At 39.2% G+C, this 15,084-nt stretch overlaps 1 protein-coding gene across 3 annotated transcripts in view; it reads left to right on the top strand.

Moving 5' to 3' along the window:
* The window catches only part of PTCHD1 (patched domain containing 1), a 52,988-nt gene that overhangs the window by 3,965 nt on the left and 33,939 nt on the right, over window positions 1-15,084 (top strand). For all 3 annotated transcript variants that reach the window (XM_075131935.1, XM_075131933.1, XM_048863014.2), the window contains one exon: window positions 12,087-12,747. In XM_075131935.1, coding sequence (XP_074988036.1) covers window positions 12,087-12,747 — 661 coding nt within the window. The remainder of the gene's footprint in view (window positions 1-12,086; window positions 12,748-15,084) is intronic.

Raw genomic sequence — 15,084 nt, forward strand, 5'->3', positions numbered from 1 at the left:
TGGCTCAGGAGATTGGTTATGAGCAGTGGGTCTAAACAGATCAAAATAGGAGGCGGAGCTCACAGCTCTTGCTCTTATGTGGTCATGCGGCATTGCATCGTCTTGTGGTGACAGGGCGCAGCAAGTGAAAGAGAATGAGAACTAGATGTAGGTTTTTATGCTGTACCTATCACCACTATATCTGAGCACCAAAAAGAACAAGAGCACAAATGTAATCTGAGGGGAGTTCATGTTTCTATACAGTCCAAAAGCCAGCCAAACAAAGTACTGTGACTACATATAGTGTGGGTGATGGCGAGGTGCTTACCCCACCTGTTTTATAACCGCTGCCACATAGACATGATCAGGATAGAAAATGTGTTTAATAATATCCTGCATTTTAAAAGGTTAAGACATTTCAAAGAGAGAATTTGAACAAATCATTGTGCAGTGTTTGTCTTTTCTTCTGTAGTGGAGGGGAAGTTGGCCTAGGGACAACAAGCTTTAGAGCAGTGGTTCTCAAGCAGGTGTACGCATACCTCTAGGGGTACACAGAGGTCTTCCAGGGGGTACATCAACTTATTTAGATATTTTCCTGGTTTTATAACAGATTACATAAAAAAAGCATAGTAAAGTCAGCACAAACTAGAATTTTCATACAGACAACATGAGAAAGTAAGCAATTTTTCAGTAATAGTGTGCTGTGACACTTTTGTATTTTTATGTCTAATTTTGTAAGCAAGTAGTTTTTAAGTGAGATGAAACTTGGGTACCGCAAAACACATCAGACTCCTGAAAGTGTTACAGTACTCTGGAAAGTTTGAGAACCACTGCTTTAGAAGAGGCAGATGGGAGACTTCAGGATGGGACACCCTGTCTTCTCACATCAGTTGCTGCTGTTCCAGCTACTAGCTGAAGCACTGGGAGTCACAGAAACTCCCCAGCCAGGCACCAGCTGCTTTTGCTGCATCTCCTCCAGATTCCCCTACCTGCTTTCTCCTTCACCTCACCAGCCAAGGAGAAAGGGGAGAGCTTTGGAGTGCTAGCGTTCCCCCACTCACAGAAGGAGAAGAAGGAGAGCTCTCCCCCTGCTTTTAGCAGAAGAATGTGTGCTCCCACACAGTCACCCTGGTAATGATATGAAACATTTAGTCTGGTTGGAATCAGAATAAGGTTGATAGCACTAATACTTACCATCTAACAGCTTTTTGGTGGCCTATCTAAAATGGTTTGGTGGTCTGTGTCCAGTTCCCAATGGACAGATGTCCACAGTGAAGCGGGGAGGGAGAAACTATCTTCACAACAGGCGCTGAAGGACACCTTGTTGGCAGTCTGGGAAGTGAGGTATGAAATGGAGAATAGAATGGAGTCTGAATCACCCTATCACTGGACCAGTTCAGACAATGCTGCCAAACCTAGAGACCCAGCCCTCTCCCCCCAGTGGGCATACTGAGTGTTAGTGTGGTGTAGGTGCTCACGCCTCAGAGCCAAGTACTGATGAGTATAGAAGCTACTACACATGTCCTAGCAGTTTTGTGATGATAAATAGTGCATTCTAGAGAATCAGGCCATCTTGCCCTGTATAACAGCCTGGCTTGGACACAATGCTGATTACCCTTTTCCTATTTAAGAGGAAGCCTCCATCCACTGTTCTCCTAACTCCCACCACAAACCAGTTCTAAACACACTGCTTGTTGCCTCCCCGAACTAGCACAGAAATTACAAAGTAGCAACAAAATAGCTTTATGGGCCTGTGACATTCATGAAATGTCTAATCCCTCTCACATCACATTGAGATAGAGAGACAAAGGTAGTAGGGCAGCGCAGGAATTTTATAATTCCATTGCCTATGCTGTGCCTGTTCAATAGTTAAATACAGGGCACTGACATCCTGCATTGTCAATCCAGACCCCTTTTCTGTCCAAAATGCACTATTTTGTAGAGAGGAGAGAGAAATGTAATAAAAATATAACCAAATATATTGTTTTCACATCTGCACCTCAACACAGACCTGCAAGAAGAAAAAAATATTTGGATATTTGGTCCAGGTCATCATCCAAAAACGTTCAGAGATCTTATGCAAAACTTCTCCCATTCTCTTTCATCTAGAAATGAAGCTGACAATACTGCAAGGGCTTCTTCTATTTTAGTATGGTATTTCCACTTTCAGAGGAAACCAGGAAAATTAAAGGCACACAAAATCTGCAAAAAACACTAGTCAGGCACTTTAAAAAAAAAGTTTGATTTAGATTCAGCTGGAGTTTGATGTCAATATCTGGGTCTTTTGTTTGAGCCTCTTTGCTCAGCCCTAGTCACAGTGAGCCCACTGTATTGCACATTAATTTTAAATTAATCTTTTTTTCTACTCTACCTCTGTTATTATATTGATAAGAAACACTATAAGAATATTTTTGTTAAATTTAAAGTGGCTTAAAGTTAAGGTAAAAGAGTAATATGCCTGAGAGCAAAAAAGGATTTTTATATTCACAGTTGTATAGAGATGTTGAGTTTTTGAGAACTACACTAACCTCACATTTTCAGCAGCAATGTTTATTTACCCCTTCTTTCACATAGCCTGCCATAGTGAGAGATAGATATTTAAGTAAATATCTAGATATATGTGGAGGTAAAAATTAGGATAAAATATTTATTTCTGAAATTCATAGCTCCTACTTATTAATAAACAGGTTAATTGTAGGGGTTTTGTACCATTGTACTCCCCCTTGTTATTTGGTTGTTGTTTCTTTAATAGGTTGTTATTTAATTATTTCATATGTCAGTAAATATCACATCTGCATATGGTAGATAATATTTTCTACGATTTCCTCATTCATATTCCGGATGGATAGTTTCTACAGATGGTGAAACTCATGGGGAAAATAATTCAGTTACGCTCCAATGTTTGCGTTATCTATAATCATTATCTTATAGATATGCTGCAAGTATAGAAAATCATTTTCAAAAGTCAATGGGGGCTGCTGGCTGCTCAGCACTTCTGAAAATAAGGACACCTAAGATTTTGGAGCGTAATTTTAGGTACCCATTTTTGACATCTTGGCCACCTCTTAGCTATAGTTAGTTTTACTAATACAAACACACATACAAATGTACAAGAAATATAGCTACGTGACACTGCATAGGTATGTATATAGCAAATTTTAACTATTTTGCTCAAAAGTTGAAAAACAGTTCTAACCATGGCCAAACTGTGAAGTGAGCTGAAAATAAAGGGCCAAATCATGCCTTTAGGAAAAGGCTGCAGAAAGAAGGAAAGAATCCTCATGTAAGAGGAAAGTGTATGAAAGCAGTGGAAGTGCAAGACATTTGTCCTAACAGCACAATGTCATGAGGCTAAAATGTGCCTTATGCAAAAACCAAGTGGAATTAAGATATGCAGTTAAGATCTGGGCACAGCCAGGTGAGAAAGAAAAATACATAGGAACATGGTGCAAGAACAGCAAGGAAATACAAGTGCAGAAACATCAATGTCAGCATTAAGTTACAGTGACTTCTGTGTGTGAGATGATACAGGCTGTCAGGAGCAGATCTGTCTGTACCAGGACCCATAAAGTTCCCTGCTGCCTTTAATTCACAAAGACCTCTAATTTACTCCCACACATGTGTGTCCCCAGTATCCCCTTCTGCCACCATTTAACAATAGCTCCTCCAGCTACTCTTTGCCTTAAAGAGGTCCCCTCTGCACTTCTCCTTTGGCCCTTTGATGATTTTCAACAGCAGCCACTATCCCTTCCCTGGGATGGCAAAGATCCTGGCACAACCTCAACAGCATGATGCCTCAGGAACTGAGTGGCTTCAAAGGCACAGAACTTTGAGTAATGCTCCTCTTCCAGTGGAGGAGATGACACGGACCAAAGTTTGAACTAAAATGATCATTGATGACTTTACAGCTTGTGACAGACTCCTTTCCCAAACAGAAAGAGAGTTTTATTTGGGACATTTGCCCTCTATAAAGACACGTACCAAGTTGCCAGCCTACCTTAATAATGACTCAAGAATTAGAACAAAAATTGGGGGGTGACCTAAATCTTCCCATCTGAGTGTTAAAACTGCAGCATTTTATCTTAGCTGTAGCACAAATGTTCTTCTTTCAGATGCTCCAAACAGGGATCTACCTTGGCTGTGCACCATGTGCCTGTTGGAGCAACAGCATCTGAAACAGGGTAGCCAAATGAATCGTGTTCAGCTCAATGTAGCACACATTCAGACTGAATTGTCATGACATTGGTTGAAATGAAGATCATATTGGGTACAAAAGCTTTTTTCCCTAGATTAGAAAAGAAAATTATTCATACAGTGTCCTTGGATTTGGAAAAAGAAAAGGAGTACTTGTGGCACCTTAGAGACTAACCAATTTATTTGAGCATGAGCTTTCGTGAGCTACAGCTCACTTCATCGGATGCATCTGTCTGTACCAGGATGCATCCGATGAAGTGAGCTGTAGCTCACGAAAGCTCATGCTCAAATAAATTGGTTAGTCTCTAAGGTGCCACAAGTACTCCTTTTCTTTTTGCAAATACAGACTAACACGGCTGTTACTCTGAAACCTTGGATTTGGAGCCACTAGGAAAATGGATGGAAATATGTATACTGGAAAAGCACACATTCCTGTAATACTCAATTGTTAATGCAAATAATATAGTAACTTAAGTAACTTTCTGTATTTTGAAAATCACTGAAGGATTTTAATTACATTGAAAATTGTTTAGTAGTTCTGTTCCCCTCATGTTTTGTGCAGATTACAAATAGTGCTGGTGAAAACATGACTTATTTAATTAATTGTAATGTCTCGTTCAGACTTTACAGTCTGGGTGAACATATATATATATACACACACACATATATATAAAAGTCCAGTATCCCATACTGTTTGTTTATTGCATATTCTCAAGTTACAGGTGAATTGCCGTTAGTCTTTAATATTTACTTATGAGCTGTTATGGTCTGTTGGTTTCATCCATCTGCTTTGTATGCAGGTTACAAACGCATACTGGAACTTCTTGTGCAAGACAGTGCTTTCCATCGCATTGGTGTACACTGTTACTCTAGACACACAAAAGTGAGGCTGAGAGTAGAATCTGGCCCATTATGAAATGTTTATGGCACAGTTACACATCTTTCCCCTTCATCCTTCATGTGTTCATGTTTTTATAATGAAGAACCCTTATTTAAAACATTGCTAAAGATTCAGGGCTCATTTCTGTCCACATTTGTACAATATGCAAAGTATTTCCCCCTGTAAATTAAGAGAGCTGTGTAAATCTGTTCTCTCACTTAATTCAGATGGATGCATTCCTCTTTACTGGGACAATTTTCTGAAAATATTCAATCAAAAAGCACTATGCAAAAATAGATGGAGATCATAGAAAAACAGAAGAACTTTACAGTAGTTCAATAGAGGTTTTTTCCTCTTTTTCCTTTCCATTGGCACAAGTTACCCGTAAAAATTACCAACAAAATAAACTAGACAAAGGCAACTTTAACTTAAAATGAAACCATAGGCTTAAGTAGCATTGCCAGCCGCAAGCATTCAGAAAATCATGAGATTGTAAACAATAATACATTTGGAGTTCTTTGTTTGCCTTCTGGGTTTTAAGCTTTGCTCGATAGCCAGGAAGGTATACGTTTTTTGGTTTTGTTTCTTTTAATGAAAGTTGAGATGATCAAATAACCTACATGACTTCAGGAGCTGGGGCTTTAAGAGAAACACCAAATACTGTGAGAATCACAATACAATTGCAAGAGTTGGCAACATGTAAGGTCATCTCCAATACTGACCATCAGATGCCCACTGATCCTGCAATTTAGAGACTAAACAAATTACAGTAAAAATATATATTTATGATATGGCATCACAAAGCTCAGACTCTCATAACAACATATGTCCCTATTTTTGTCAAATTACTCATTTTAGGAGGAAAATATTTCCATCTAACTAATTTTATTTAGCTAGCTATTTCTCTACGATAGGTCAAGTGACACAGCATAATCCAGTGTGACGCTATGTATTGTCACCCATAAAATATTATACCACATCATTTGAAAACAAAACCAAAAACAAGTACATTTTTGAAACCCAGACAGCAAGCAGCAAACATTGTGTGAATCAGGTAAAGCACAGTTCACGCATTACCACTATCCAAATTATGTCTGGCTAGTTTTACACATGCTTAGTTTTAATAATCTGACTCCATTAAAGTCAGAGTCTCTTTAATGGGAGTTGAATTAGGCCATAAGATTCCAGTTGATTTTTGGTAACTCATTTGCCTGGAAGTAAATTTATACCATTAACCACAGAGCCTTAAAACCTGTAACAGACATGGGACTATATGTGGTTCTTCAGCTGCTTTCTCTGTGCTGTTCAGCCATGGCTTTGATCACAGTACCATGTTGTATAGCATGGTTTTACAGGATTTCTTGGAATGCATCATTTTGCAAATGAATCAGCAGTTTCAACCCTTTCATCTGGAATATAATTTGTTTACTTTAAAGGGACATTGCTAACTTGAATTTTTATAATATGTCTTTTGATAGAGCCCCATTTACATAGTATGTGCAGACTTCTAAATCAGAAAGTTCCTTTTTTAAAAGGGGAGGAGGATTTTTCCCCTTTCTGAGTTTAAAAGGGCCTTCTGAATGGGCATAAGGGCAAAAACAAACTGTCTCCTTTGTCCTGAGCATGCCCCTGACTGCTGCCTCTTTGCTTTCAGTTCCAGAGTTGCTGTTACTGATGCTACTGGTTAATGCCCTCTAGCAGTTCCTGGAGAAGGACTTCACCATCATCAGAACAGTGAAACTGACTGTAGAGAAAGGTCCTTATTCTCAGTTTCTCCATTCCTGCACTTGAGGCAGATATGGGGGGACTGGGAGCCAAACGTTACTTTAAACTACCTTTGCATTTCCCATATTTGGAGCTATGCAGGGATCTAGATGATCACAGTGGTCCCTTCTGGCCTTGGAATCTATGAATTCGTGCCCTGCCCAACCCAACCCCTGCCCTAATGTAAGTTATAGCAGCCTTACATTCTATTTCCCTTTGACCTCCTATAGGTCTTGGGAAGCAGAAAAGTGGGGGGACTGGGAATGTGAATTTTAGTTGACAATGCCCCTCTAAGCAAGAAAACTTGAAGGGTGTCAATTATTATTTAATTCATGACAGATGCACTTTCAGGTACAAGAGCAAAACCAGCATGCTATCATGGCTGAAGTGATACTACAGAATTCTCATGTGCAGTGCTTTGCTGCACCAGCGATATGCTGGGTTCTAAAGTTACACCGTTAGTGAACTGAGAAACCTGTACGCCATGATGAACCAGCACCACTTGCCCTTTGAGGATCTCGGATAAAAAATATTTGTGCAGATTATATTCATATTACTTCAATTCTCCCTTTCTAGGTATAAGACTATGAGGGATGGGAAAACTGATTAGGAATAAATAAGACTGTCTGACCCGTCCTTACTCCAAGCTTCGAATGTCACATCTTTTTAAATCCTTATTACTCACCATTAAACTACTTTGCAATGTCTAAATGTATCCTCATGCTGTCCCAATTAAACAGTAGTCACAACTATTCACTAAACTAAACACTTTCCCGAAGGGATGTCATAATATACCTTGTTCAAATGAAGTTGTATATAGTGTAATCATTTAACTTCATAGCACCTTTCAGCACAAAGCATTTTACATATTCTGTATCCTACAAAACAAAGAGTTTGGATTTCTGCTCTAAATGAAAAATTCAATGCCAATCTAACAATCAAGTTCCTAAAATGCCTTCATATAAGGAGAGCCATGGAACTGCAGCTGTCTCTGGGAAAGAGGGAAGTAGCCAACTGACACACAGGCTGATGGATCAGCGTGGAGAGGTAGATATTCTATGATGCTGCTGCACCAAACCAAATTCTTCCCGAGTGTTCCTTAGTATTCACACACAAGCAAGAGTGCTTTAGTTTCTAAGATCTGGTCTGAAAACAGCACATAGTAAACTGGAGGGTACTGAATGTATCTGCTTCCAGGATGAAGGTGTGAGTCAACCTTCTTTATGGCTGAAACAGTGCTCAGTGCATGTAGAGGGTGGGGAGGATATGAAGGGAAAGGTGGTTTTACACCACTTTTCCACCCATCTCTGATTCTTGGCCAGGGGTCAATTTGGCTCTCGGCACAATTTAGAGCAGCCTCAGCGCTGCTCTAAATTGCACCATCTTGTAATAACCTTCAAGGGCCGTTATACTATCCAGGGATTGGCAGAGCACAGTGCATTCTGGTTGCTCCCCTTCCTTCCCTGATGCATCCCTGGAATGTTCCCTATGCTGGCAGAGTGGGGAAGCCCAATAGCCATCTCCAGGTTACTTGAGCCTTCTCCTAGGTCAGAAGATATCCCGTCTGTCTGGCTAAGCCAGTATTATAGCCCATTTGCTCTGCCAGTACGCAGAAAAAAGACCACACTACATGATATGATCTGGTCTCTGAATCAGAAATGATGGCCTCCAGGGAGAATGAGTATTTCAAATACCATGTTTAGCTACTAGCTTTTTAGTAAAGATAAACAGAATTGTTGGCAATACAAATTATTTTCTAACCTAAATAAGAAAAGGTTTCGGACACACAAGAAAAGGAAATACAAGAGAGTTGAGGCAAAATAGATAAGTAGAATAAATAATATATATTTTAAATTATATATAATATATATTATTTTAATATAGATTTTAAAATAATATATATTATTTTTAAAAGTTATATCATTGTTTGGGGGGGTTAAATTGCAGCATCCTACTCTGTGCATCCTTCCTCAAAGAGATCAGTTGCTAATCTAATTCAGGCAGCAAATAATTCCATTTTAAAAAGTATTTTATTCTTGTCAGCTACACTTCTATAAATGGCATTTGTTTTTACAAATATAGTTGATGAAATATATTTATTGGCTGCTACCACAAAAACTCTAAACAGATATCTACATTTGATTTCAGGACACTTCCCTAACACCATGAAGTTGAAGGATATATTCTGAAATAACTGTTGCATTAGTTTTCAAACAGAACAGAAGCCTTTCAACTTGGGACAGTCTCAGAAGACAGGAAGGTGACCCATTACCTCCAGCATTTTCCTGTGAAGTCTTCTATTTTGTTTTGCAGGACTTGTGCAAAAATCTTTAATCACAAATTCCTATTTGTAATCTCTCCATGAGGGAGAACTTAGCCTGCATACTCTGGTTAACATTATATCCTTCCAATCCTCTGGAGAGGTTTGCTGTTTCATTTCCTTTTCCCAACCTAGCTTCACGTTGTCAGTATTGCGCTATAATTTTACAGAAAATAAAAGTTACTCAAATACAAGTGAAACAAGCCACATAATTGCAAGACAAACAAGTTCAACGGGCAGGAATTTTGTTTCTTCTTACACATATTGTTTATATCATAAGAATTGGAGACAATTTCAACTAGATTTATCCCAATAGTGGACTATGTAAGATAATTACAAGATAATCGAATCACTGGTAAAATAAATAATACATGGTATGCACGTTTTTCTACAAATATGGTGAAATTCTGGCTACACTGAACCCACTGTGTTTAGACAGCTAATCCATCTCCACCAACAGAGCCTGCAAGCTCCATTGTTATTGTGGGTACCTTCTCTCATTTTCTTTTTCAATCACAGTTTTCTTCTACAGAAAACATGTGTGCTAAATACTGCTTGAATTCAGTCCCTTCACTGTCTGTATAAACTGAGAATCCCCCGGGATTCTGTGGATGGCAGCAAATGTAATATAAAGAGGAAAGGATTTTTTTCTTCCCTAGGACAGTGCTCTCTGTCCTGCCAGGCAGCAGGTCAGATTATAATTACTCATCATTTAAAAAAAATTAGAGACATTTCTAATTCAATCTCCCAACTCATCAGTAAATGTGTGTTAATATCCCTGCTTTACAGATGAGGAAACAAGAGACTTTCCTGACACCAAAGAATCAGGAGAACCAAGATCTTTTGATTTACTGGCAAACCCCTGCACTTTACAAGCAAGTCATTGAGCTTTTCCATATGTCAGTTTTCCTGTCTTTAAAGTTGACCTAATGAGAACACTTTGCACCTACAGAGGGCTTTTCCATCTATAGATCTCAAAAACAGCAAATGTGGTCAAGCAAACATGAGTAGACAGCTTTTATAGGCTATACACACACAAGCACTTAGACTGGATCCTTTTTTTCTAAGAGGAACTGTGCTCAAGTGAATGAGACATGAGTCTATAATCTGATTCTGTTCACAGCTCTGCCACACACCAAGTGATCCTGGGCAAGTTAAGTCAGCTTTGTGCCTCAGTTAACCCATCTGAAAAATGTCAAAGATATTGTTGGCCTTCTGCAAGGAGTGTTGTGAGCCTTCACAAAAAAGGGATTGGGAAGTACATTGAATTATTAAAACCAGTCAGATAAAGGGATGGAAATTGAATTTGGGATATTCTGGCTCCCAGCCCCATGTTTACTCCCCTACACTTTGAGAAGGCAAGGGGTCCCTTTGACCAGATTCCATGTTTCCCTGAAGCATTTTCACAGCAGTCTTGATCATTTCAGAGTAATTCAGGGGCCTATGGAGTGTAGCACTTTGAGCTAGATCCCCAGGTGAGCCAGAGCAGTGCACCAGGAGAGGAAGGGAAGGACACCTTCCTACCTTCCTGATTTTGAGAGCTGCCAAACACCAAGCCAGCTCCTGGTGCAAGTTAGAGCAACCTCAGCACTTTTCTAACTTGCACCAGCTGATAATGGCCCTCAAGCGGTTGCTCCATCAGCCAGGATGGTCGGAGTACATGACATTCTAGCCCAAGCCACTCCCATACCCTGTGTAAAGAGTGGCTATCATACGGGTGGCTTTTCATGGAATCTTGCCTCCTTACGGCAGGTTTAAGTACCCTTTGCACCACTACAGCAGCACAAAGAGGACTTAACTCGTCCTGAGGATCTGCCTCTATAAGTTTATCAGGGTACTATATGCAAAATAAACAATATAGTTTGCAAAGATTCCTAACACTGCCAAGTTAAAACATTTTTTCACCAGAATACTGAATGGGCCTTCACTATACTTAAGGCTATTCCCCTGCCAAATTTCAACCTTCTAACTCCACCTGATTTAGCTGGAAGCTGATTCAAAAGAAGTCACAAGATTTTATTTTATTTTTCCCATGGGGACAGTGCAATTTTCCCACTCTTTTCCTCTTTCAAAAATAACAGCCTTTTTTGCTCACATTTTCCAGAACAATTCACTTTTGGTCAGAGATTAACCATGGAAAATTTCAGCCTAAACAGTATGCTTCAGAAGAATACAAGCACCTCTGAAAAGGAGCTGGGATACAACTGTAATGTAGCAGGCCCCAACCAGCAACTCCTAAAATAAAAGGTTTTGCTAGCTAATATGTTCTTCCAGGAGGCTGTAACGTCTAACTTTAGCCTCCCTCATCATCTCAACTCTTTGCTGTAGTTTGGGTGGATAGGACTACAATTTAATTAATGCCAGATAGTTTGGTCCTGCTATCCTGACAATCCTGGCACATAGGACATGCAGCTGTGATCTTTCCTTTGTCCTGAGAGAGGGTTAACTCTCCCACTACCAGTCAACAGGGTCTACTACACTCACCCTAGTGGCACATTGAAATGACCTGTCATGTTGCTTTTCTGTACTGCATTCCTGATAGTTGTCTGATGCAGTGGTCATTTAGCAATCCTGATTATTATTACATTGCCATAATGTAGCTGGTCTGTAGCTGTGTCTTTTGCTTCACTTGGAAATGAAGCATTCTAGTTTATTGGAATGATATTTTGTTTTGTTTTCGGAGAGGGTGAACAGCAGATGCACCTAGCATTTATAGAAGTCAAAACATAATTGAGTTATGAGTAAAGGAAATTGGGGGAAAATATCAGTACTTTAATGCATGTTTTGCATTTTTATAATGTGCTTACTATTAATATTGTAGCAATTAGAAATTTTTTTTGCCTAGAGTAAATAGGAAATGGACCGAGATGACAAAGCTGCTGTCATTCTGCCTGCTATGGTGCACAATTAACTGATGAATAATGTGTGTGATTTTTCTCCTCTTTACAGTTGCACTCAGCTGTGACCAGGATCCAAGTACAAAGACCTGGTTTCAATTACACATTTGCCCATATATGTATCCTGAATAATGACAAGACTTGCATAGTGGACGACATAGTGCATGTACTGGAGGAGCTAAAGTCTGCTCGATCTTCTAATCGAACTAATTTTGTTATCACATATCCAATCACTCACTTAAAGGATGGCAGGGAAGTGTATAACGGGCACCAGCTTGGCGGGGTTACCGTGCACAGCAAAGATCGGGTGAAGTCTGCAGAAGCCATCCAGCTCACCTACTACTTGCAGGCGATCAACTCTCTGAATGACATGGTAGCAGAAAAGTGGGAATCCATCTTTCGTGACACTGTCGAACTTTTCCAGAAATCCAACAGGAAAGTCAAAATGTATCCCTTCACTTCGTCTTCGCTGAGGGAGGATTTCCAAAAGACGAGCAGGGTGTCAGAACGTTACCTGACCACAAGCCTGGTCCTTGTGGTCACTTTGGCCATACTCTGCTGTTCCATGCAGGATTGTGTCCGCAGCAAACCTTGGCTTGGCCTTTTAGGATTGTTAACGGTGAGCTTAGCCACACTGACTGCAGCTGGAATCATCAATCTGACTGGTGGGAAATACAATTCCACCTTCCTGGGAATTCCCTTCATCATGTTAGGTAATTATCTCATTCTATTTTTTGGTGGGGGTTTCTGGTTCTTTGACATATTTCATGGGCAGCAGAAAAGAAGCCAAGTATCACTGCATGAATCCCAGTACCCATTCACTGTGACACTGCAGTGTACTCCTCCTCATCATGAATTCATCTGGTATTTGCAATAATAATGCTTATGGACATTAAAAAAAAAGGCTCCACTGGGACTCGGTTGTTCTGTAGCACCATTTGGTATGACATTCTGCTCATGTGGCAGATAGAGACAAGTTTGTGCTAGTGAAGTATATTATGCAAGAGAGGGGAACCAACAGCAGCTTCTCTGTGGAAATTTGATTATGTTTTTTGGTACTCAGCTTTATAAGGAAACCTTTGCACAGGACCCTTTTGTGAAATTAAAATATCAGCTGCCTTGGTAAATAAAAGGGGCACTTTTCATTTACAGAACAATAACTGTATCCCCTTGAGTACACACTGTTGTTTTATCATGGGCTTATGTTTTAATCAGTCTGTTTAGGGAATAAATGCAGTAGTAGGCAGTTTTTTGTGGCATTTCACTTGAAAAAAGTGAATTTGCCAAGGCAGTTTAAGTAGCAATATGCACTGTCTCTTGCTGACCAGGCCAGCTCACACCATTCAGCATCAAGCCCTGCAAATGATTAAAGTATTGACAGACAATGAAGATTGTCCTGTACAGACCTGGTGGCTGGTGGCGTTAAAATAGAGATTTCTGTCTGTCTCTATTTTTATACTCCACTCACCCACCATAATTTTTTGGGTATCAAGACTAGGAGAGTCAGACTGTACCTGATCTGAAGTCAGTGGAAAGACTTTTATTGACTTCAAGTGTCTTTTGATTTAGGCACATTTTGAGGAAACTTGGCACTAAATCAGAGCAGGCAGAGGACTTCACTAGTGGACATAAAAAAGATAGCTGGAAAGCTCATTCTGTTTGCTTTTGCATTTAGTCCATGAATGGTAAACACTTTGTACACTGCAGGTGTCTGATGTGTCCTTGTTCGCAACATTATTAATTTGTGAAGAATACCTCATGCATTGATTTGATAGTTTTCCCAGCTGAAAATCAGTGTGCAGTACTACACATTTTCAGCACAAGTGAATCTCCAATTATTAAGTCACATCATGTAGTGATGTTACATGTTTCAGTAGGATTGTTTTATATTCAAAACTAGGCCTACTATGATGTTCATATAATATACTTGTGCTCCTGACATGTTTAATTGAAAGGATGTTACATTTTATAAAGCAGCCATTTAGGTGCAGAATATACGTAGTGAAAAACAGAAAGCAGACCCTCAAATGTCACATCAGAGGCAGCATGTAATTCTGATTTTCAAATCACATCCAAAAAATTAAAATAAAATGTAACATGATCAAAAAGAAATATCTTGCAGGAATTTTCAGTCACAGGGAGGCTAGCCATCTGCCCTGTTTTCATATATTTGACTTTATGTAATGTAAAAATGCCTTGATCAAACTAAGGAGATTATGCAAAATATCCTGTTTTTCTGTGTGTGTTATAAAGAGAATATTCACTGCAAAAATTAAATCTAAAAGTCCATCCATAGAAATGAAAGTATTTTGCATGGAGTGACTTTGAAATATGAAATGTTAGCTAGATTAAGGGATCAAATCTCACTCTGCTTGAAGACAACCTTTCACATTTTTAATTCATTGGCAATGAATATGCTGCAATATGCACTTCTTGGGGGGGTAGAAGGGGCGAAAAGTTAACTATGGTAAATTTGCATGCAGTGTTGTTCTAGCCACGTTGGTGACAGGATATTTGAGAGATAAGGTGGGTGAGCTAATACAGTTTTACTCCGGATCTCCTCTGATTGCCAAACACTATAGACCAACATTATTTTTTAATTCAAGTGTATTACTCTTTTTTTAGGAGTGAGTTTCTAGCAAGTAATTAAACTCTAAATAACTGTCAGAACCTAATAGCCAATTTCACTTGAATCCTCCATATGCTTTGCATGGATTAATATAAACTCCTAAAAATCAGACATGGACATGAAGGACAGATATACATTTTTTAATGAGAACTGGTTTAATCAAGGGGACAATTGGAAACACAATTTTTTTTCTTCTGACAGCAAAGTGAAGCAGGACATAGAATGATTCTGAACAGATTTCAACAAATATTTCACATATATACATTTAAAATATAAAGTCTCCCTTTAGGTAACTGAAGGCTAGAGGTTCAATCTAACATTGATTGTAGTCAGTGAAGATACTCTCAGTTAACTTCAGCAAGGACTAGATCAGACCCTAGATTTACTAACCTTCAGAGAATATAGATTTCTGATCTGTGGT

This window comes from Caretta caretta, chromosome 1 (genome assembly GCF_965140235.1).
Source record: "Caretta caretta isolate rCarCar2 chromosome 1, rCarCar1.hap1, whole genome shotgun sequence".
NCBI classification, from domain to species: domain Eukaryota; kingdom Metazoa; phylum Chordata; order Testudines; family Cheloniidae; genus Caretta; species Caretta caretta.